Genomic DNA, 24,166 nt, shown 5'->3' with positions numbered 1-24,166 from the left:
TGATCCTCTTAAGCAATGTGATGACTTTTGTCGACCACCCAGCTGACCAAAATATAAATGCTGAATTAAGGTTTTCTAAACAGTTTTTCTAAAAAAATCAGAAGAGTTGCTGACTGGGTGATTTAGTTCTATATAACAAATGGAAAATCTCTGGTTAAAAATCTTGCACCTTTATATGCTTGAGTTCATTTGCCGCTGCAGGCTGTGGCAAAGCTAGTTCTGCAAGTCAGGTACTCCACCTGTGCAGAAAAAAACACATCCACCCTTTTAAGCAGAATTTCCTTTCATTTCACAATGAAAAATAATGTGTAGATAAACTGGTTCACTTTAGCCAGTCATGCTAATAAAACATGCAGACCATTCAGAACCAAGAAAATCAATCTAAATACAATACAAAATCTACATAGCACCTTTCACTTTGGGAGGCTTAACAATAATGCCTTGGCATCCGAGCTGGGGGTGAGAGCCGAGGAGGGTGGGGAGGGAAAAGATGACCGAAAGTATGGTCAAAGAAATGGATCTTGAATGAGGTGGAGTTAGAGGGACTCCGGGATGGAGATGCAGAAAGTGTATTTAAAAATGTATCCACAAAATATAAGCTATGAATCTAGAACAAGCAAACCCATTGTTAAATTAATATTTTCTGTTGTTTTCTTTCATTGTAGCAGCTTTAAAACTTACTGAGCCAGGCTTAACTTGCCTCTTGTTTTTCATACGTCTGATACTGGAGCTCGCCTTTTATTAACAATATTCCACTTCTACGCACTTCTCTCTGTGATCCTCAAATAGACTAACCTGGGGGGATCAAACCCACTTCTTGTAAGGGACACGTTGGCAATGTCAGAATGCCTAAAGGGCCAGGCACATATGAATCGAATTACCAAATTGTTTCACTACCCTAAAATGATTACAAAAAACATTCCCTCCTATTTTATAAAAGTTATAAAAAGCAGAGCCAGGCATGTGTCAGCCTGGCTCAGTTGTTAGCACACTCACTTCTGAGTCAGAAGGTTGTGGGTTCAAAACCCCACTTCGGGACTTTGAGATCATGGAGTAGGCTGTGCTGGGGGAGTTCTGCAGTGTCATAAATACCATCTCTTAGACAAGACACTGAACTGAGATCCTGTTTTTGCCTATTTCCCACTATCAATGATCATATTGGGATCTCACAAAGAGAGAGAATATGCACATGGATAAACGACTGGCATATGAAATTTAACAAGAGATAAATGCAAGGTACTGCATAAAGGCAGCAAAAATACAATCGAAAATTATATTTGTAAAGCACCTTTCACATCGGGAGGACGTCCCAAGGCGCTGAACAATCAGAAAACAGGAGATACATGTGTTAGATGACTGGTCCGTTCACCATGTCAAATAAGGATAAGGCACCAGCAATTAAGACAAACAGTATAAATGCATTGATTTCAGATCCTTATATAACAACTTGCATTTATACAGCGCCCTTCAAGCGGGGTAGTGTCCTGGAGCGTTTGACAGCAGCAGAGTCTAACGCCGAGCGGGGGAGAAGGAACGGGGAGGGGACTGTAAGCACGATTAAAAAGGAAGGTCTCTAGGTAGGATCTAAAGTAAGTAATACTCAAGATGTACAGTTCACTGGTCAGGCCACAACTGGAATACTGAATGCAATTCTGATTGTTAACGCAAGGGGACTGCCCAGCCCCTTTAGGCAGAGCAGAAGAGCACAATGAGGATGATTACCAGTGTCAGAGAAATGAGTTGAGTAAGGTCTACTCCCAAAGCAAACTCAGGCGTTTTGTGTGTGTGTGTGTGGCGGGGGGGGGGGGGAGAGGTCTATTGTTTTGAGTTGAAAAACAGGAGAATAATGAAGATTAAAATAATGCCAAATTCAAGGATTATTATTATACAAATGCTCAATTTCATCCTTGGGAGGGGGAAAGAATATATGTGCTGGAAGACAAAAAGTAGGATAGATTTCAAGGTCCTCACCCTTGTATTCAAGTCCTTGCACTCCTCTGCAACCCCTACCTCTCTAACCTCCTCTCTCCTCAAAACAGAACCCATTGCCTTCGTTCCTCCAGGTCTGGCCTCCTCCTCGTCCCCCGAGACCTCCGCTCCATCCTCGCCGGCCGTGCCTTCAGCCACTATGTCCCGAGGCTCTGGAACTGCCTTCCTCACTCCATTATTCTCGCTCCCTCCCTTCCCATTTTCAGGTCTCTGCTGAAGACCTTTCTTTTCGACCGCGCCTTTGGTCACCTTCCCCCCCCTCCTCCTGGCTCGGTCCCGGGATCCGTTACTGTAAAGCGCTCTGAGACGCCGTCCGGCCTGGAGAGCACTATATAAATCCAAATTGTTGTTGTTGTTATGAATTTTGAATTCAACTCTTTCATACTTTTTTTTTAAAAAAAGGTGCTTTCATTAGTATCAGAACAACTGGTTACATTGGCAGAGATGTGGGATAGGGTGATGCCTGAGGCACAAGGAACTAAAGAGGTGAATAGATCTTAAAATCCAGTAAAATCACTCTTTTAGATATTAATCATCAATATTCTTTCCAACTGTGGAGTCCTGTAGCTCAGTGGTTAGAGCACTCGCCTTGCAAGCGAGACAGGGCGAAACCTTGGGCAAGTTTCCTTACTCCACATCGCTAATAATAATCCCTCTAAAAACAATAATAAATTGGTCATTTTCAATCCACAACTGTTTGTGTGACACTGGTGTGCGCAATTAGTTGTTGCGTTTCGCCCACAAAATATACAGTCAATTCACTTTTTAGCATATTCTGTGAAGCGCTTTGAAACATCTAGAAGATGTGAAAAGCGCTATATCAAATGCAAGGATTATTATATTATTAACAGTTTGGCAGAATTATATAACAGCAATTGGCAAGGAGAACGATTCTACATATAATTTTATATGTAGTCAAAACACTTATCCAATAACACATAATGTGACAGTCAGCATTAGGGAGTCATTTTATATATGTCCCCCAGCACTTTATTGGACCATTTTGTTTAATTCTCACAATAGAGGGATGAAAGTGTCAGGAGAAAAGTTCCAAGATAATTACAATATTGTCCTCAAGAAATTGAGAGAATCATTGCTGAGTAGACAGTTCCTTTGAAAACAAGCCTAATCTGGAAAGCTGCAAATCAGGACCAAGAAGATTAACACTGTTCAAATACACATGCAGAGCAATAACAGTAGTATGACATAAGTATTATAGGGCTTGTTAAAGCTTGATCCAAAGAATTAAATACTACATTATAATGGGTCTGTGAATTTACCACTTAAATGGAGAGCTTTCAGACAGACTCACAATTATTTTGTAAAACAAAAATAGAATAAAATTTTGCAGATAAGAAAAATCTTTAGCCTAATACAGAGGTACGTGAGAATATGGAACTCACTGGAACCTTGGTTTAAGCAGAAAGAAGGGAATACACCACATATAGGAGAGGGATTAGAAGGGGTTGAGAATTGTGTAGAGTATAAACACTGGCATAGATTGGTTGGGTGGAATGGCCTATTTCTGTGCTGTATTATGTCTCATATAATTCTATTCTATGTAAAATTCTAGATACTAGAATAATGCTAGGTATATCAATTGGTGTTTTTCTTCAATTGAAACTCAAATTCTTAAACACAGAGGTAGAGGTATTCATTGACATTTAAAAACCTCATGCTTATTCTGTGAAAGCAGGTACTGATTGAGTCACTACTGAGGAGCTAACAATCCTGTACTGTATCTCTAACCAACGTCTCCCACTCGAGGTCAGGCAAAATACACAAGTCAGATAGCAAGCACTCCAGAAATTGCAGTTTGTGTAAATAAAATGGATTTTATTTGAATATCAAGAGACTTCAGGCAGTCAGTCAGTAAGAGTCAGCCATCAGTCAGAGACTTGTAACCTTAGCACTGAGCCAAACAGAAGAGATTTGTGTAACGAACTCACATCTGCTTAAACCAGTCTTTACTGCTTTTCAAGCCTTTAATGGGTCAGATACATTTAATGTTGGGAAATGGTTTTCAGCTTGACAGTGACGCATAAAAGCGTAGTTATATGTCCAGCCAAACGGGCATGAGTTCAGCATTTGATCTGCAGCGTGAGCCCCCTTCAGCGTTTTACACCAGTTGCGGTAGAACTGTAACTGGTGAAGAGCCAAATGTTTTCAAACTTCAAAGCTGTTGCCAGGCAGTCTGCCACACCACTGCTATATTTTTAATGTTAGGAAAGAGCTGACAGGACAATCTGCTTTTTTTTCCCCAAATACTAAAACTTTCATTACAATTTGGATGCCTGTCAACCGTGGCTCAACTCACATGTTTCCCAATGCACACCATACACCGGGCTTCACTTTCATTTCCCCCCTGGCTGGAGACCCGTCACCTGGTGGGATCAGTTCAGCCCACTCTTAAGAGTACATGTGGCTCTGAAATGATATCCTACAGTATGAATCCAGCTCCTCTCATCTTTGCATTGATTTCTCCGAGGCAGCTTTAAGTTTTAATGATTTTCTATGCAACAAGATGTGACTGCTAAATCCTGTGCATTCCTCCACCCCACCACCACTGACAGCAAGCCTTTAGCCGCTTTGCCTCTGCCTTCTTAAATCATCCCCCTGCGTTTCGCCCCAAAATACACAGTCAACCATTTTACAATATATTCTGTTTAAGACATCTCAATGACGTGATATGGTACAATATCAAATGCAAGGAATATCATTATTATTATTAATATCTCCTTCTCTGCCTTCAGAAAGCTTTTAAATAACTACTGCTGTGACTGTGCTTTTGCTTACCTCTCCCTAACTCCCTCCCTGCTCAGGATCCTAGTCTGTCACTGCAAAATGTTTGAGAGACATTTACTATGTGAAAGATGCAATAGTGTGTCAGCCTGACTCACTGTCGCCTCTGAGTCAGAATGTTGTGGGTTGAAGCTCCACGCTGAGACTTACCAAATTCAATCACGTAGTATAAGATGACGGCACTGCAGTGCTGGAGGTATGTTACATTGTGGGGATGCTGTCCTTCTGATGACACATAAAATTGAGGTCCCGTGGCATAATTCAAAAAGAGAATTTCTCCCGGTGTCCTAGTCAATAATTCCCCAAATACAATTGGTCACTCACTCCATGGCTGTTTGTGGAACATTACTGTGCAAAAAGTGGCTGCTGCGTTTCGCCCACAAAATACAGTCATCTGATTTATTGTATATCCTGTGAAGCACTTTGAGACATCTCAACGACATAAGAACCTATATCAAATGCAAAAATGATTATAATTATGATACGATATATATAGCACCTTTCATGATGTCACGCTACTTGTGCAGGTGCAACTTGTTGTTTAAAGCAGACAGATGGGAAAAATTTAAACAAATTTAAAGAAAAACAACAGTGAATTGTCTGTTTTGGTTTCCAATCTGGTCATATACTACATTAACTTGCACTTATACAGCATTTTTCACATAATATAACATTTCATTGAGTTTCCCTTTGTTTTAAAATGTCTTGCATTGCTGTAATAAGATACTAAAAAGCATATGATTTGAGCCGGTCATCTATATGGAACATTCAAAATGCGAGATGAAAAAAGACCAAGCTCCATCTAATTCGCCATCCACCTTCCTGGCGATTGCATGTACATATGTCTCGAACGATCTATATACTATATCCCATAATGTTATTTGCTGAAAGAAAATTTGTGTTTGAAAGAATCAACACTTCTTGCTTCAACCATCTCCTAGGAAGCCTGTTGCACAGGTTCACTATTCGCTCACTGAAATAGTGCTTGTGTAGATTTGTTCTGAATTTACCCCCCTTCAATCACAGGCCATGTCCTCTGGCAAAACTCTACGGAAAACAAGGGAAAAAATATCCACTCCCACATGGTCTCTCAGTACATACTAAACGCAGGCTGGCGTAGGTTTCAATGACATATTGCATATTGTATTTGTGTTCAGATAAATTCCCTGCAATTTCATACCAAAACAAATAAACACTCCGTATTTATCAGAGTTTTGTGCGTCACTTCTAAGAATGATGAACTTGGTACTTTGACAATACATATATATAAAACAATGGGGTGGGAAGCATTTTGGCATGTGGTATTACCTCTAGCAAAAATCACATCAATCAAAATTGTAGCGAAAAGCAGTTCAGCATAATAATTCTTGCATTTGATACAGCATCTATTATATCAAAATGTCTAAAAGCACTTCACAGGTAATTGTAGTTAAGTATTTATAAGTAAATGGAGAAGCCAATTTATGTTCAGTGACCCACAAACAACCATGAAGTGACTGACCAATTTAAATGGAAGATTGATGGCCGGGACAACAATAGAAACTCCTTTTTATTTGTTAATAATGTCATGGGATCTCTAACATCCACCTAACCAAGCAGAAGGGACTGCTTGTTTCATCTCATCTGAAGGATAGTACCTCGGGCAATACAGCACTCCCTCAGTGCTGCGTTGGGGTGTCAGCCTAGACTGTGAACTTAAAAGTCCTACATAGCTCTAGAATCTTTTCTACCAAAAACACCAACAACAACAACAACTTGAATGTATATAGGGCCCTTGACATAATGTAGCATCTTGGAATGCTGAAGCAGAGGCGAGAGTGCTACCAACTAATTTAGGTTGTCACAAATAGACAGCATTGGTCAGGAAGAGGGAAATAAGCTACAGCCCCAAAGATAGTGATAACCATTGCCCTTTCAAGGACATTTTCTGTCAATGTGACAAGATCACGTGCAGTGTTTTTTGTCCCCCATTGAAATGCTTTCAAGTTTGTGCTTGTAAATGTGGAATTTTATTCATCACATTGTGTTTTTTCAGTACATCTTTAAGTGTTTCACTGAAGCACAAATATTTTGACAATCAAAGACATTTGTAATGAAAACACTTAGAACATGAAAATACCTAACTTTAGCAATGTTTTGCAATAAAAAAATCTTTCTTTCATAAGATGAATAGGTTTTATACAGAGGTCACAGCCTAGACTGATACACCAGTATGGTGCTGGGTTGTGCTTCATTTTTGGTTGAGACATGAAACCAAAATCCCGTCTACTTGTTCAGATAGAGAGGGAGTGAGACAGAGGGGTAGAGGGAGGGAGTTCCATAGGTTAAGACATAGATTCTGAAAGCTCAGCCACTGATGATGACGTGGAAAGTATAGCAAAAGACTATTTTCTGCCTATAACATTGCCAGGACCCATCAGCAAATGAATCAGCAGCAAATAAATATGAAACGTTATTATTTTGGTGTAACTATCTTTATAACCTTCATTCAAAAGACCCAGAAGTTCATTCCATGGCATTTAACAAGATTTATCCCTTGTAATTACTCTATTCATGAAGAGTTTTGTGAATAATTCTTTGAAAAATGCAAGTTAAAACTAACTGTTGAACGACTGAATTAATTAATCCCAGAAAGTTGAGCACTGGTTTCCTTGGATACCTCCAATGAGGTCATTAGCCTGGCAAGATAATTTTATTTTTCTGCCAGCAATGCCACTTCACCTTGTTAAAATAGTTGATAGTATCAGAGGAACAGGGAGAAAATAACCACAAAATCTGTTCTGAATTTTGAAAGCTAACATTAAGTTGAGACTCGACTTCATCCCTCCCTCCCCACCTTTGAAGCCCACCTCAAGACCTTCCTTTTCAACCTACTTTTGGTCCCCTTACCCCCACCCCCAACCCAAATCTTCCACAGCTCTATGCACCTCGCAATCTGCCTTGTGAAGCAATGGGAGTCGTCCTCCCGGCATGAAAGGATGTAAAGTTTTTACCGTTGATGAGTCACTTTTTTTTACAATAACGCCCATTTATAATAATTTGGTAAAACGTTCAGCTTCCAGAAGGCAAAAAATTATTCAAAAGCCCTCGATCAACAATAGGTTCCTCTGTCATCTAATTTAGTATCTTACCTCACTTTTCTCCTTTCACCCAAAGATATGCATTTCAACCACACATAAGGTCACAAGAGAGATTGAGATGAAGAAGGCCCTTCAGTCCATTTGATCTCATCCTTTCAGAATACCTACCTTACCATTCTCCCATTACAACATAAAGCTGCATTTTAAATAAGTCCAGTGCCCTGGCATCAACAATCGTTACTCATAAAAACCGCCCACACCACTGCTGGTGGTGAAACAAGTATTAGAACATGTTGGTGTGTACACTGTCGGTTTTTCATTACCTGTTAAATAGAGATCTCAGATTTAGATGTGGCAGGTTCCTGAAAGAAATCTGCTGTTTGGAATCTGAATACAACACTCTTAGAGAGACATGGAAAATACCACAATATGTGAATTATTTAATGTGCAACAAATTAAAAATGTCGGTGGTGGTGCTTAATAATATGGTTTCTTCCCAAGACTATTAACTTTTTTGTTAATGCTAATTTGGAACATATATCTACAATATTCAGTTACTGATTTTGCCATGACTGTAATTTATCTAGCGATTTACCGGTGAATAGTTATTGCAGAAAAATAACATTTTCTATTGTATAAAAATACAACCTCCAGCTTGGATGCAAACCCTTCGCTGTCCAGCGTCTTGGGACATCCTCCTGACAGGAAGGGCTCTATATAAATGCAATTTGGTGTTAATGTTGTTGTTGAAAATACATTCCTCAAATCAAGACAGTGTTTGTAAGATTCAGTCAAGCCACAAATCTCAACTGTTCAAAGGACAAACTCGAATCTGATGTGATATTAAAATGTGTTATGGCTGTTACCCGTTGGAAAGAATTTAGGCACTTTGAATTGTGCTTCACCGTAGTCATAGAAAGGTCACAAGATCGGTTTGGATAAAGAAGACCTTTAGCCAATCCGCTCTCATCTTTCTAGAACATCCATCCTACCATCTGCCCAGCACAAAATTAAGACCATTTTGAATGAGTCCAGTGTCCTGGCCTCAACCACCATTCCTGGCAACTGTTTTCCGTCCTTAATTACCTCATGCAAAAGCGTTCAACCAACATTAGTCCAGTCAGTGGCACTTACAGATATAGTTTAGACTGACTCCATCAGTACACCAGGCCTTGAACTTGATGTAAACTTTATTAGTGTGAATATTAATCAGATTTATATTATTGAGTTATGTGCGAGCCTCAAGAGTGAACCAAGAACTAAGGATCTCTGGACTGTTACACAAAATCGCATCACTTCTGCTTCATAAAAGCCAACACCACTATTCCGTACAAGCCACTTTCTGTGAAAAACAATATTTGCTAGGAAATCTGACCAACACAGAAAAAAACTGAGGCTAGGCAGTTAATTCATGACTAAGTACATTCTGTTCAAAGCACACATGATTCATTCTAAAATTACCACTTCAATAGTCGAGTGCAGCATCATTTCTGAATGGAAGTTGAACCCTTTTACCACATTTCTAAAGCAGCTAATAAATAAACCTGATCACACATTCACTTCAGCAAGAGTAAACACAGTGCAAATCCCAAAACACGCACACTGAGTTAAAATCACTAAAATCGCTTATATAATCGTACGTTTACATAACTATCTATGACAAATGGGTTTCTGCGTTTCGCTGCAGTGGTGCTTAATCACTGTTGGCAAGGACTAATACAAGATTTCAGAGCTGGCATTTGTCAAAATGAAGTTTGTTGGCTTGCTATGCACCCCAGAACTCCAATTGACATAGAGCATATATAAAGCACATCAAAGTACAGTATCACCATTTTTTCTTCCTAAAGCACTATCATCACACATTTATCATATGTACTGTCAGAATATCATCTAATAATCTTGCAGAATGAGAAAAGTGCTCCATTGTTCACAAAGAATTACTGATATGACACTGAACAACAAAGCAGTGCTGTAACCATGAGAGATCAATGAGGACAAATGGCAGAAAAGCAAATAGCAGAAAACATCAGGTGACAAGGAGGAACAAAATGGATTCGCTGGCCAAAATCCACTATGGAAATTCCCTTTCATTAATATTCATTGTTTGGTTAGGTCACATGCAATTTCAACTCTGCACTTTTCTCTCTTGTTCTTCCCAGTGTCTAATATGCTACAAAATTTTCCTTAACCCAGTGCAGATTCATTGCACAAATTCATTTTTCTCAGGAAAAGGCGGTCCTTACCTCTCTCTGTCTGTCGGACAATTTCTTCTAAAATCTCCAGCTTTTTTAAACCTAACCTCCTACTTCTGGTTTCATCTCATTTTCTCACCTACTCCTTTGGATCTCGATATCATAAAACATTTGTGTGGCCTTGGCCTCCTGTCTAAGTCTGTCTAAGAAAGAAGACAGGATTGAGCGGTATCTTTGGAATTAAAACATTCTGCAACAAGCACCATCAGATTATATTTGCTAAACAAGCCCCACCTGATCCTCCAACCATTAATAATGCTCCAAAACATGTACATCGCAGATGATGTTGTCCCCTCTTAAAAGATCTTCTTACCTAGTAACACCCAATGGATCTGCCATTTCTACTATCTGCTCAGTTGCTGTCTTGTAGGTCTCTGAATGTTTGACCGGCACAGCATCCTTAGTGGCCTCTTGGTTGAAAAAATCTCCAAATTCCCCTTCATCTTCCTGCTGTTCATCTGTAACATTTCTAGATTTTAAATCTCCTAGGTCTCTGCCTTTTGCTCCTATTGAGAAAAAAAATTGTGAACTGATGGAAATTCAGCAGAAATTAATGACAAGAAAGTTAGCACTAACCTAAATATAAAAGTAGCCAACAAGCAGAGTTGACCATCATCATTCCAATCGTAGCTATGGCACATCTGCTTTGAGGAAAAACGTGCATGAAATATAAATTTACAACTACAGGTCTATTTGCTTAAGATGACGGACACAAATGTATGTGTAAAACCATGAAAACCTACACATTATACCACAATGAGTCGAAGACTTAGACAGAAGCCCATTGGTTTACTTACTCATCTGGATTATAAAACCATTTATTTTTAAGAACTGCAAAGTAACAGTTTCCAATTCAAAACTAAGTGTAATAGTTTTACACATTTCTAAATTTTAAGACAAAATGGTCTTAGAAGCTATGACCAGACAGCATTTGGGGACACAGATACAATAGAAATAAAGATTTACATTCATATAGTGCCTTTGAGTCCCCAGATAGTTATGACTTTCATTTCCACAGTTAGTACGATGCCTGAATCTGCCAACAGCATGTGATCGCTATTGTTGAGAGAGATGTCTTACGTTCAATTAAAGGTGTCTCACTGTCAATTCCTGTTTGAGGTATAGAACTGGAATAAAGGAAGGCCTTAATAGATTGCTTCATTGAAAACATTGCTCCTATCAGGTAATTGTGAAATAGGACACAGGTTGGCCAAACACCACAGAGTTGACCTTGCAGGTATAAAATGTTAAAAGTAATATACATTTATTTGATAAAGACTGATCATTATGTAGCAGATCCATTATAATTACCTAAAAAGGCCAATAACTCAGGACTTGTAACAAGAGTTTTGTCCTTGGAAATAGATCTGAAGATTTCATCAAACGTTGCTCTTCGTTCTTTTATAGCCGACTCCCCTACAAATAAAACCTTTCTGGGCATGGGCGGCAGGCTTGCCTGTGGGTACTGAGTACCTAGCTTCTGATGCAAGGCGTCAATCTCACTGTACTTTTTAGATACCTGCAAAAAATGTTTCAGATTATTATTTAGGTATTTTATTTTCCAGTTATGTACCCTTTAAACCAGTAAACTGGCACACAAGTCTGATCACAGTACTACATCGCCAATACCCAGTTACTCAACAACAACAACAACAACAAGATTCCATTTATAAAGCGCCTTTCACGTCAGGAGGACGTCCCAAGGCGCTGCACAGTTGGGTCATGACCCGAGCAGGGGGGAAATGGTCAGGGTGAGGGGAGGGAAGGGAGGGAGCGAGGAGGGGGGAAATGGTCAGGGTGAGGGGAAGGGAGGGAGCGAGGAGGGGGAAGAGAGTCGAGAGGGGAGCTGAAGGCTCGGTCAAAGAGAAAGATTTTGAGACCGGCCTTGAAGGAGGAGAGGGAGGAAGCAAGGCGAAGGCACTGGGGGATAGAGTTCCAGAGCCTGGGGGCTGAGAGGCTGAAGGCCCGACCACCGATGGTAGGGCGGTTGGGGCGGGGGACGTGGAGCAGACCGGAGCCGGAGGAACGGAGGGTACGGGCAGGTAGGTAGGGGGATAGTAGGTTGGAGAGGTAGGAGGGAGCAAGGCCGTGAATGGCCTTGTAGGTGAGGATGAGGATCTTGAAATCAAGATTTATACAACCTCAATCCTGATATACTACACATTGCTGTTAATTCTATACAATAGGCATCAACCTGGCTCAGTTGGAAGACTCTGGTCCCTGAGTCACCATTCGTTGGTTTAAACCCTACAATGGGGATTTGAGCTCAAAGTCTAGGAAAGTGGTGACCAATCTGTGGCCCACAGGTCGGAAGTGGCCCACGGGGCTGTCAAGAAGCCCATACACCCCCAAACGACCAAACATTCACACAAGGTTAGATAAGTGCGTGTTTGATGATCGGTACTGTGTTTTCAGTTTTTTCTCGATTTAATATTTCTTGATTTATGGCATAAATCAATCAAAAAAATGTATTTTGTTGGCAGACATTAAAGGTTGGCTAGCACTAGTCTAGGCTAACACGCCAACGCAGAGCTACGGAAGCATTACATTCTGAAGATGCCATCTGTTCAGGTGAGACGTTAAACTGAGGTACTGTCTGCCTGTTCATGTGCACGTAAGGATCCCAGGTTTTTTCATGATGGCGTAAAATATAAATTCTGCCATGAAAAAAATGATAGATGGCTTGTCTCCCTCCCAAAACGTAGGAAAAGTTTTGCCTATCTTATGAACGCAGCGCCCCATTGTGGGCAACATTTAAAGAAAGACATGGAGAAGGTCTGTTACTTGAGGAACCTGCAATACAATGTGAAACATTAAAAAATATTAAAAAAATACTCTGGGATGGAGTTCCAGAGAATGGGAGCAATATAGGTGAAACCAGTTCACCAATCGTATGTCGGGGGACATAAAGCAATAAAGTGTTCACTGAGCAAAGAAGTGGCTGGGTCAGTAAGGAGGTCACAGAGGTCGGGTGGGCAAGACCATGCAGGGATCTGAAGGTGAGATGAGGACCTTGATTTGTTTCTGTGGTGGGGGACAGGAGCCAATGGAGCTCCTGAGAAGAACAAGAGGATCAAAGACCACAATTGCATTGATAAGCATGGCAAGAGAGTTTGTAATAATAATCTTTGCATTTGCTATAGTGCCTTTTCACATCAGGAGATCTGAAAGCACTTCACAGGAATTCTACTGTATGACTGTGTATTTTGTGGGTGAACACAGCAGCCCAATTGCGCACAGCAATGTCCCACAAATGTTTGTAACTGAAGTATTTATCCAGACACATAAGGACAGCCCACATTTGACAGGAATAAAGCGTTTGTCAAGACAAAGTTCATTTTGACAACTGTAATGAAAAAAACAATGGCAAATTGTGATATGTGACGTCTTATTCATCAGCAGTTAATTGGCACCCGAATAAATGATATGTCACTGTGTGACAAGACTGTATGTGAGATTAATGCACTGAAGATTTCCAGTGCAGTTGTTTTCACAAAGATTTTCAGTAATGTGGTGAACTAGGAATAAGCAGAACAATGTTTTCCCCAGAATCTTCCACATGTTGAACAATGATTTCAGCTACATCACTGAGGCTAGATATTTTATTGGAAAATATAGGGAAACCAGAGAGACAGTAATGGAGGCCATTGGTACATCTCCTAGCAGCTCCTTGAATTAAATATAATGCATATAGTCAAAAATATTTCAAAGCAGTTTAAAGTTTCTGAAAAGTGTAGTGATTGTGTATTTGTAGACAAACAAAATGTCCCATAAACCACCATGAAATGAATGACCAATTTTATGTGGAAAATTGTTAGCCAAGAAACTGGAGGAAACTTTCTCCTCTTTTTGAATAGTGCCATAAATAACATCATTAACAACAACTTGCATTTATGTAGCTCCCTTCATGCAGGGTAGTGTCTCAGAGCGCTTAACAGTGGTGAAGCTTGATGCCGAGTCAGGAAGAGAGGGGAGAGAGCAGGCACACCTCCCTACTTAACACCCACTGAACAGGTAGATGGGACCTCAGTTTATGTCATTCAAAGGATAACATCTCTAACAACGCAAGCTCCCTGAAAATGCATTTGCACGTTAGTCTGGACTAACAGGGGTTTGATGTTCAATAGGAGAAGACTCGAGAAAGGGAAATGAGGAGAATACCTTAAATTGGTCACTCAGTTTGTTCAAAAGAAATATCACCCATGAGCCAGGACTCAACTTGCTGCTGTGCATATTTCAATGACAAATTGTATTATGGCGACATCCAATGGTGATAAACAAAATCACAGTTCCAACTAAATAACACAGGAATTCACTATTAAAGCCAGGTAATAGACGGTTTATTTTACGCATTAGTAACGTGCTCTTACAAGTTAATTTGGGGTTTTGGTCAACATCAGTTTGAAAAATGGGGGGAGAAAAGCAGCTTTTCAAAAAAAAGGCTTCTTATGAGATCAATGAAGTAGCAACAACTTCTTAAGACTGTCAAGATGCCATCCTTCAGATTCGATGATACGTGAACTATTGAAAATAGAGCAATAATAAATGTTTTCACAAGTCCACAGTTGTTCTCATCAGTCTTAGAAATGCCTCTTCAGTAACTCTCCCCCATGTCTCCTCTTTCTCTACACACCCTTTCATGCGCACACCAGTGCAGAAGTGTGCGCTGTGATTCTGAGCGTAACAATTTCTGTGTAGAGGAATATCAGATAAGAGGTGAACATCTGTACACAGAACTCACTTTTGACACAGCAAACTCAAATTTATGTCTAAAAGCAAAATTAGCCAGAAAGAACGCTTAAATTGAAAGAAATAGGTTCACCTATGTACCAGCTCTCCTATCAATCATGTTAGGCCTTCCTGCAGAAGCCTTTAGCATGCTTGGTCACTCATTCCATGGCTGTTTGTGGGACACTGCTGTGTGGCTTCAGCCTTTCACCAACAAAATACACAGTCAATGCTCTTTACAGTGTACATTGTGAAGTGCTTTGTCACTATGTAATAAGGCGCTATATCAAATGCAAGGATTATTACTGCTATTATGCTTGCATCAATAGTTGACAGCTGTAAATCTCAATTGGGACAAGTGAACAGAAATAAGTAAGAATTGGAAGTGATACAGGATTAATTGCCCAACCACAAGCATTTGGAGTGAACCAAAGAATCAAACTATACCATTATGACATTGAGAAATGCACTAAACGATGGAAGAACTAATTTTCCACCAGAACAACTCCACTTTCAATTTATTGAAGTCAACAACAATTTATATACCAATTTTCATGTCAGGAGACAATCCCTGAATCAAAGAAAATTAAATCCTGATGAAAATATTCTTCATCGTTTATCTCTTGAAGCTCAACAAAACACAATTCACTGCTACGTTTCTTCTGATTAATTGCAACACAAACAAATGTAAAAATATGTTTGTGTGTTACTTCTCTTAAGACTGAATCCTAATTCCTAATTAGATTGGTTATGTCGTAGCAATATGGTGATAGGTGAAATGAGCCCAATTATCGTTTGTTATCAATAACAACTTACATATAGTCCGGTATGCAAGTTGTATGTAAGTACAGGTTGGAGTCCTGTGGTTCAGTGGTTAGAGCACTCACTTCGCAAGCGAGCGACCTGGGTTCGATTCCTGGCAGGGTGAAACCTTGGGCAAGTTTCCTTGCTCCACGCGACTGATAATAATCCCTCAAGAAAAAAATAATAAATTGGTCACTTCAATTCACGTCTGTTTGTGGGGCACTGCTATGTGCAATTGGCTGCCGCGTTTCGCCCACAAAAACAATATGCAGTCAATTCACTTTACAGTATATTATGTGAAGGGCTTTGAGACGTCTGGAAGATGTGAAAAGCGCTATATCAAATGCAAGAATTATTATTATTATTATTATAGCCCCTGGGCACGTAAATAATTGTAATCCAAAGATGCTGCAGCTCTCTGTGCCTTTGTATTGTATTCACAAACTCAGCAGCAACAATTACACATCGAGCCCAGTATAAAGTTTGCCTTTTTATGTGCATTTGAATTGCAAAGAATCTCGGACCCAAATAGTGCAAAAACTCGTGAGTACTGACGGAAAATACCAATAAAATTTTTGCATCAATATAATACATATTACAAATATTTTTACATTACTGCTTAGCTCTATGCTGGTCCAACATTTTGGTTAGCCTGGCTTTATAATATTCAGCTTCAAATCCAAACTTAAAAAAGCATGTTATGGTGACCTCTACTGCTTGTGTCTAATCATTACATTTGCTGATACAGGGTGACTCACACACAGTGATCTGGGTACATAAACTCAGTACCCTGGATTAAAACAAAATGTGTGAAAAGGCCTTCCTCTGAACAGTCAGGTCACCACTGTGTGTTATGCACAAGAAGCACAGCTGACATCACTCCCTTTGCGAAATCACATGTGGCAATCGGGGCAACGAATGTGTGCCCTAAACGTTCCACGAGCACCCACAACTATACAGTGAATGACCAATTTATCTGGCAGATTGTTAGCCCCAGAACATTTTCAGAAACTTCTCGTTCTGAATAGTTTCATGGGATCTTTAATGACTGCCTGAAAGGACACAGGACCTTGATTTATCATTGAATCTCAAGGATGGCACCTCTAACAGAACATCTAATCTACTTCAGGGTCATAATCCTGACATTTGATGTAGTCCCTTTCACATCAGAAGGATGCCTAAAAGTGCTCTTTACAGGATATACTGTGAAGTGGTTTGATGGGAGTATTCCTAACGTAGCAGCTTTGCTACATATATATAACTGCTGTGCGCAATCGACTGCCGGGTTTCGCCCACAAAATATACTGTCAATTCACTTTACAGTATATTCTGTGAAGCACTTTGAGACATCTCGAAGACGTGATAAGGCGCTATATCAAATGCAAGAATTATTATTATTAATTGTTTTTAACTAATTTGCATACAATAATATCTCTCAAGTGAAGTGAATAGCCAATTTTAGTTGAGGGATCCTTGGCCAATGGAAGAAACTCCTCTGTTGTTAAATATATGAAAGAGTTTTAAAAGCCTGAAAATTGTTACAGTCTTTTTATAATCGCTGGAAGGCAGCAGCAAAGGACATAGAGATGGAGTTTTTTTTAAAAACAAAAACAGTTTTTCTAAAAGACATTTTATTGCCTTTTAGAAAAAAATTGCTGTGCCAGTGAAGAAATGATCATTTAAGGACTACATATGAATGGGTTGATAAGGCAGACTTTCAGAATAGTGTTCAAATTTAGTACCACTCACTTAGCCTGTACCTTAGCCAGAAATAAATATCACACTCATTTAATTTTTGGCAGATGTGCACTTTTATTATTTTTGGGTCTTCTTGCAATAAATTGGCCATTAGGCATGAATCTAACTAATCTAACCTTTATAATTATTTCAACATTTTGAACAAGGTTTCAATTCCCCTATATTAGTCTTTCGCTCAGTGTGGGGGAAAAACACATGAACTCGTGCACTGCTGATCATCTATTGTTTCTAACAGGTCTGACACTGCACACTGTGCATTGTTCCTCCTCTTTTACAGCGCCTTCGTCCACCCTCCTTCCCCTACACTCCCATCCCTCCTGATCCCAACCCACTCCTTGGGTCCAAATCCTGACTGTCCAGCACCCTGAGACATCCTCCCAACCTGAAAGGCGCTATACAAATGTAATTTTATATTGTATTGACAGAATGTCTGTCGGACATCAAGTCCTGGATGAGAACTAACTTTCTTCAGTTGAACGTCAACAAGACCGAGGCTTTCCTGATTGGCTCCCGTCAGTGCCTCCTCACCTCAGGCGCTGACAGCATCACCTTCCATGGTTCACACTCCACCTCACTAAGTCAGTCCGGAACCTTGAGGTCTTGTTTGACCCTCAACTATCCTTTCTACTAGACCTTGTTTGGTGCAATGAAGCAGGGCTGATCAGCAAACTGGAAATTAAGGCTCCTCTAGGGCAAAGCGATCATAATATGATGGAATTTAGCATTAAGTTAGAGAGAGAAGTAGTTAAGTCCGAAGCAAAAGTTTTAAATTTAAGTAGAGGCAATTTTGCTGGTATGAGAGAGGATTTAGCCAAAATAAACTGGGAAATTAGACTTAAGGATTTGACAGTAGACCAGCAATGGCAGACGTTTAAGGAGAGTGCAAAATTCCCAGCAAGCACGTATTCCTTTAAGGAATAAGAATGCCATGGGAAAGGTGGCCCAACCGTGGCTAACTAGAGCAGTTAGGGAAAGTATAAAGTTGAAGGAAGAAGCCTATAAAACAGCTAAGATGAGTAGTAAACCCGAGGATTGGGAGAACTTTAGGGATCAACATAGGAGAACCAAAAAAGTGAGTAAGAGGGAGAAAATGGAATATGAGGGCAAACTAGCGAAGAACATAAAGACAGACTGCAAGAGTTTTTATAAATATATAAAGAGGAAGAGGCTGTCGAAGGTAAATGTGGGTCCGCTACAAGCAGAGACGGGGGGAATTACAGTAGGGGACAAAGACATGGCAGAGTCATTAAACAAATATTTTGCTACTGTCTTCACCTTAGAAGACACTGAAAACCTACCAAGAATAGAAGGGAACCAAGAAGACAATGTTAGTGAGCAACTTGGGGGAATTAATATTAGTAAAGAAATGATTTTAGATAAATTGTCAGGTTTTAAAACTGATAAATCTCCTGGACCTGATGGCCTCCATCCTAGGGTTTTAAAAGAGGTGGCTACTGAGATAGTGGATGGCTTGTCTTTGATCTTCCAAAATTTTCTGAATTCTGGAACGGTTCCCATTGATTGGAAGATTGCAAACGTAACACCACTATTTAAGAAGGGTGGGAGAGAAAAGATGGGCAACTATAGACCAGTTAGTCTGACATCAGAGGTAGAGAAAATTCTTGAGTCCTTAATTAAATATGTTGTTATGGGATTCCTGGAAGACCATAACAAGATTAGGCAGAGTCAATGTGGCTTTACAAAAGTCATGCTTAACTAATCTTTTAGAGATTTTTGAAGATGTATCTAGCAGGTTAGATAGGGGGGACCAGTAGATGTAGTATATTTAGATTTTAAAAAGGCATTTGACAAGTGCCACATAAAAGGCTATTGCACAAGGTTAAGGCCCATGAGATTAATGGGAACATATTAGCATGGATTGAAGAGTGGTTAACGGGTAGAAAATAGAGAGTAGGGATAAACGGGTCATTCTTGAATTGGCAGGATGTGACTAGTGGAGTGCCACAAGGATCAGTGCTTGGGCCTCAGCTATTTACAATTTACATCAATGATCTAGACGAGGACATTGAATGTAACGTATCTAAATTCGCGGATGACACTAAACTAGGTGGGAGAGTAAGCTCTGAGGATGATGCAAAAAGATTGCAATGGGATATAGACAGGCTAGGGGAGTGGGCGAGTAGGTGGCAGATGGAATTTAATGTGGGGAAGTGTGAAGTTATTCACCTAGGTAGAAAAATAGAAAAACAGATTATTTTCTAGAGGGGGAGAGTGTTAGTGTTCAGAGGGATTTGGGTGTCCTTGTACACCAGTCTCAAAAAGTTAGTTTGCAGATGCAGCAAGCAACTAGGAAGGCGAACGGCGTGTTAGCATTCATTGCAAAAGGTTTAGAGTACAAGAATAGGGAAGTCTTGCTGCAACTGTATAGGGCTTTGGTGAGACCGCACCTAGAGTACTGTGTGCAGTTTTGATCTCCTTATTTAAAAAAGGACATACTTGCCCTAGTGGGGCTGCAGCGTAGATTCACTCGGTTAGTTCCTGGGATGAGGGGACTGACCTATGAGGATAGGCTGAATAAACTAGAGCTGTATTCTCTAGAGTACAGTGGAGCCCTATAGCTCAGTGGTTAGAGCACTCGCTTTGCAAGTGAGAGACCTGAGTTCAATTCCAGGCAGGGCGAAACCTTGGGCAAGTTTCCTTACTCCACACAGAGCCTAATAATAATCCCTCCAAAACCAAAAACAATAATAAATTGGTCATTTTCAATCTACGACTGTTTGTGGGACATTGCTGTGCGCAATTGGCTGCCGCGTTCGCCCACAAATATACAGTCAATTCACTTTACAGTGTGTTCTGTGAAGCGCTTTGGGACGTCCTCCCGACGTGGAGCCAGTCTTAAAATTAAGGGTTAGCTTTTTAGAACAGAGTTGAGGAAACATTTCTTCACTCAGAGGGTAGTGAATTTATGGAATTCACTACCGCAGAAGGCTGTAGATGCTCAATCCTTGAACATCTTTAAGGCTGAGACTGATAGATTTTTTAAAAATAGAGGGATTAGGGGATATGGGGAGAGGGCAGGTAATTAGAGTTAGGTCTGAAGATCAGCCATGATCTTATCGAATGGCGGGGCAGGCTCGAGGGGCCGAATGCTCCTAATTCTTATGTTCTACCCCATATCTGCGCCATGACCCGCTCTGCCTTCCCCCACCTCCGCAACATCGCCCGGCTCCGCCACTGTCTCACACCGCAGGCCGCTGAAATCCTCATACATGCTTTCATTACATCGAGGCTCAATTATGCAAACTCATTGCCTGCCTGCCTCCCCAACTCCCATGTCCTCTCCCACACTAGGCTCCGCGACCCTATCGCCCCCATCCTTGCCCAACTCCACTGGCTTCCCATCACACAGAGGATACAGATCAAGATCCTGGTCCTCACCTTCAAAGCCTTCCACGGTCTTGCTCTCCTCTACCTCTGCGACCTCCTAACCACCTACCATCCTGCTCGCTTCCTCCACTCAGTGTGCTCTGGCCTGCTTCACATCCCCCGCCTCGTTCACCCCACTATTGCTGGGCAGACCTACTACTCTGCCGCCACCCTTTGGAACTCCATCCTGCTGTCCCTCCGTCTCGCCCCTGCCTTGCCACCTTTAAGACCCATCTCAAGACCCTCCTCTTCGACTGTGCTTTGAATCTCCCCCTGCCCTCCACCCTCCCTGACCCCGACTCCCAGCTCGGGTCTGTAACTCTGTCTGTCCATCTCCTTGGAACGTCCTCCCAACTTGAAAAGAGCTTTACAAATGTAATTTTGTTGTTATATTATAAGGCAGTACTGTATAATGCCTTTCACGGGAAGATGTCCCAAGGTGCTGGACAATCAAGGATTTGGACCCGAGGGTAGGGCTAGGAGGGTGACTGAAGGCGGGGTCAAAGAGGAGAGTCTTGAGAAGTGCCTTGAAGGAGGCAAGGGAGGGAGCAAGACGAAGGGACTGTTGGTTGGAGTTCCAAAGGGTGGGGGCAGATAGGCTGAAGGCCAGACTACCGATGGTGGGGCGGGCCAGGTGGGGGAAGTGGATCAGGATGAAGCCTGCTGGGCGAGGGAGCAGACATCTTGATATGGAGTTAGCAGATCACAGAGGTAGGAAGGAGCAAGACCATGGAGGGCTTGTAAGGCGAGGACGAGGATTTTGAACTCTATCCTCTGGAGGAGGGGAAGCCAGTGGAGCTGGGCGAGGGTGGGGGTGACAGAATCATGGAGCCTGGTGTGGAAAGGACACGAACTGCAGAGTTCTGAATAATCTGTAGCTTGTGGAGGGAAGAGTTGGGAAGGCCGACAAGCAAGGAGATGGCGTTGAGCCTAGATGTAACAAATGTATGGATAAGGGACTCGGCAGTTTGAGGGGAAAGGCAGTGGCGGAGCCGGTCGATGTTGTGGAAGTGGAGGAAGGCAGAACAAGGCCATGGCAAGGACGTGGGAAATAATTAAATCAAAATCTTCTTTCCTCACTGGCACCAAATAGGTTATGAACTACTTACCACAAGCTGAACAACATCCCTTGGTTTGTGCTTCGCAGACTTGAATGAAGCCAGTTGCGTTACAACAACAATCTGATATTCAACATGACCAGACATCATTTTACCATGGATCTCCTGGTACTCTGGGACTGACAGGTCTATTCCAGTGTTCAGATTCTGGATCGCTCTACATTAAATTAAAAGATTCAGCCATGAAATCAAACATTCAGAGGCGTGATTAACCTTGTTTTTAAAAAAAACACCCCCAGTTATATTTTTAAACATCCAAAGGCACCAACTAGTCAGCAGCAGTTTACAGAGTATGTGAATAATACAACCATGTGCCAGAAACTTGTAAGCACAATTCAACCTTGTATTTATATAGCGCCCCTCACGCAGGGTAGCATCTCGGAGCGCTCGACAGTGGTGGAGCATGGCCCCGAGCCAGAGGGAGGTGAGGGAAGCACGGTCGAAGAGGAAGGTCTTCAGGCATGACCTGAAGATGGGGAAGGGGCAAAGCAGAGAGAGAGAAAGTGTGTTCCAGAGTTGCGGGGCACAGTGGCCGATCGTGGAACAGAGGACACAAGAGACAAGCAGAAGGCCAGAGCCGGTCGAGCGGAGGTAGCAGGTAGTGGGGAGGTCAGAGAGGTAAGGAAGTGCCAAGGCATGAAGGGATTTGAGAATAGTCAGTGATAGAAAGTCAGTGGAACCTGTCGATCTGTGTAGAAGGACACTATGGGGTCAACTTCCATATGTATGCGGATGACACCCAACTCTATCTTTCTGCCTCCAGCCTCAACTTCAGGACCACTGTTGTCCTGACAGACTGCTGTCGGACATCAAGTCCTGGATGAGGGCAAATTTCCTACAGTTGAATGTGAACAAGACTGAGGCCCTCCTGATTGGCTCACACCAGCGCCTCTGCACCTCAGGCTCTGGCAGCATCAACCTCCATGGTTGCACACTACAACTCACCAAACCAGTCAGGAACCTCGGTGTCTTGTTCGACCCTCAACTGTCTTTTCTCCCCCACATTCAAGCCATGACCCGCTCTGCCTTCCCTCACCTCCATAACATTGCCCGACTCCACCACTACCTCACCCCTCAGGCCGCTGAAGCTCTTGTTCATGCCTTCATCACCTCCAGGCTCGACTATGCAAACTCACTGCTTGTCGGCCTTCCCAACTCCTCCCTCCACAGCTGATAATCCAGAACTCTGCAGCCCGTGTCCTCTCCCCACCCTACCTCTGTGACCTCCTAACGCCCTACCAACCCGCCCGTTTCCTCCGCTCAGCCGGCTCCGGTCTGCTCCACGTCTCCCGACCCACCCGCCCCACCATTGGTGGGAGAGCCTTCAGCCACTCTGCCCCCAACCTCTGGAATTCCATCCCCCAATCTCTCCGCCTCGCCCCCTCCTTAGCCTCCTTCAAGTCCCACCTCAAGACCCTCCTCTTCAATCATGCCATCAGCCACCCCCTTCCCCTCCCCTAACACCCAACCCCAGCTCAGGTCTGAAATGCTGTACTCTGGCCAGCGTCTTGGGACGTACTCCCGACGTGAAAGGCGCTATACAAATGTAATCTTGTTGTTGTTGTAATAGACGGTCAGCGCACTTCGCAGTGTAATCAATATCGATTCTACTCAGTTTTAAGAATAAGTTAAGATATTTGTATTACTTAATAAACTTTGGATTATTGCCCCACCGTATTGGTCGTCTCCATCTGAATCTGTTACACTGTTGACAGGATGGAAGACAGATTGTTGTCATTGGCATAACTTTTCAATTATACATTGTTGTAATTTGCATTACAAGGTCATTAATCAGAACAGGAAAACGTATAAAAATGTCTCAAAGCATGTGTTATAACATCTTCTGATGAGTTACAATGAGTTCTTTTTGGCTTGTTCCTTACCCTGATTTACGAGACAAAATAATCCGTTGGTACTTATAAATGTAAAATTCCTTTGTCCTATGTAAAAGTATGCAATTTTACCAGAGCAAGTGAATTGAAACACTATCAAACATATCAATGCAATTTACACTTAAACAGCGCCTTTAACTTTGGAAGGACGTTCCAAGCGTTTGACAATTCTGGCTGCTACTGGAGCAGAGGGGAGTGAAGAGGGTAAATATGACTGAAAGCACAGTCAAAGAGGTATATTTTGTTACATACAGGCGTCAAGTGGTTGAAAGCCTACCTGCTGACGGTGGAAAAGATAGAGTGGAGATATAGAGTAGGCCAGTATCAGAGCAAAGGAAATGGCCGGGTTTGTGTGG

At 41.6% G+C, this 24,166-nt stretch overlaps 1 protein-coding gene across 1 annotated transcript in view; it reads right to left on the bottom strand.

Moving 5' to 3' along the window:
* Positions 1-24,166, bottom strand: part of hs1bp3 (HCLS1 binding protein 3) — a 64,980-nt gene that overhangs the window by 36,861 nt on the left and 3,953 nt on the right. Inside the window, exons 2-4 of the mRNA XM_042333519.1 lie at positions 21,910-22,075; positions 11,435-11,642; positions 10,437-10,629 (exon numbers count right to left, since the gene is read on the bottom strand). Of these exons, the coding sequence (XP_042189453.1) occupies positions 10,437-10,629; positions 11,435-11,642; positions 21,910-22,075 (567 nt within the window). The remainder of the gene's footprint in view (positions 1-10,436; positions 10,630-11,434; positions 11,643-21,909; positions 22,076-24,166) is intronic.

This window comes from Callorhinchus milii, unplaced genomic scaffold (genome assembly GCF_018977255.1).
Source record: "Callorhinchus milii isolate IMCB2004 unplaced genomic scaffold, IMCB_Cmil_1.0 Scaffold3, whole genome shotgun sequence".
Lineage (NCBI taxonomy): Eukaryota > Metazoa > Chordata > Chondrichthyes > Chimaeriformes > Callorhinchidae > Callorhinchus > Callorhinchus milii.
The sequence above is the reverse complement of the archived record's forward strand: the minus strand, read 5'-3'. Positions and strand labels throughout refer to the sequence as shown.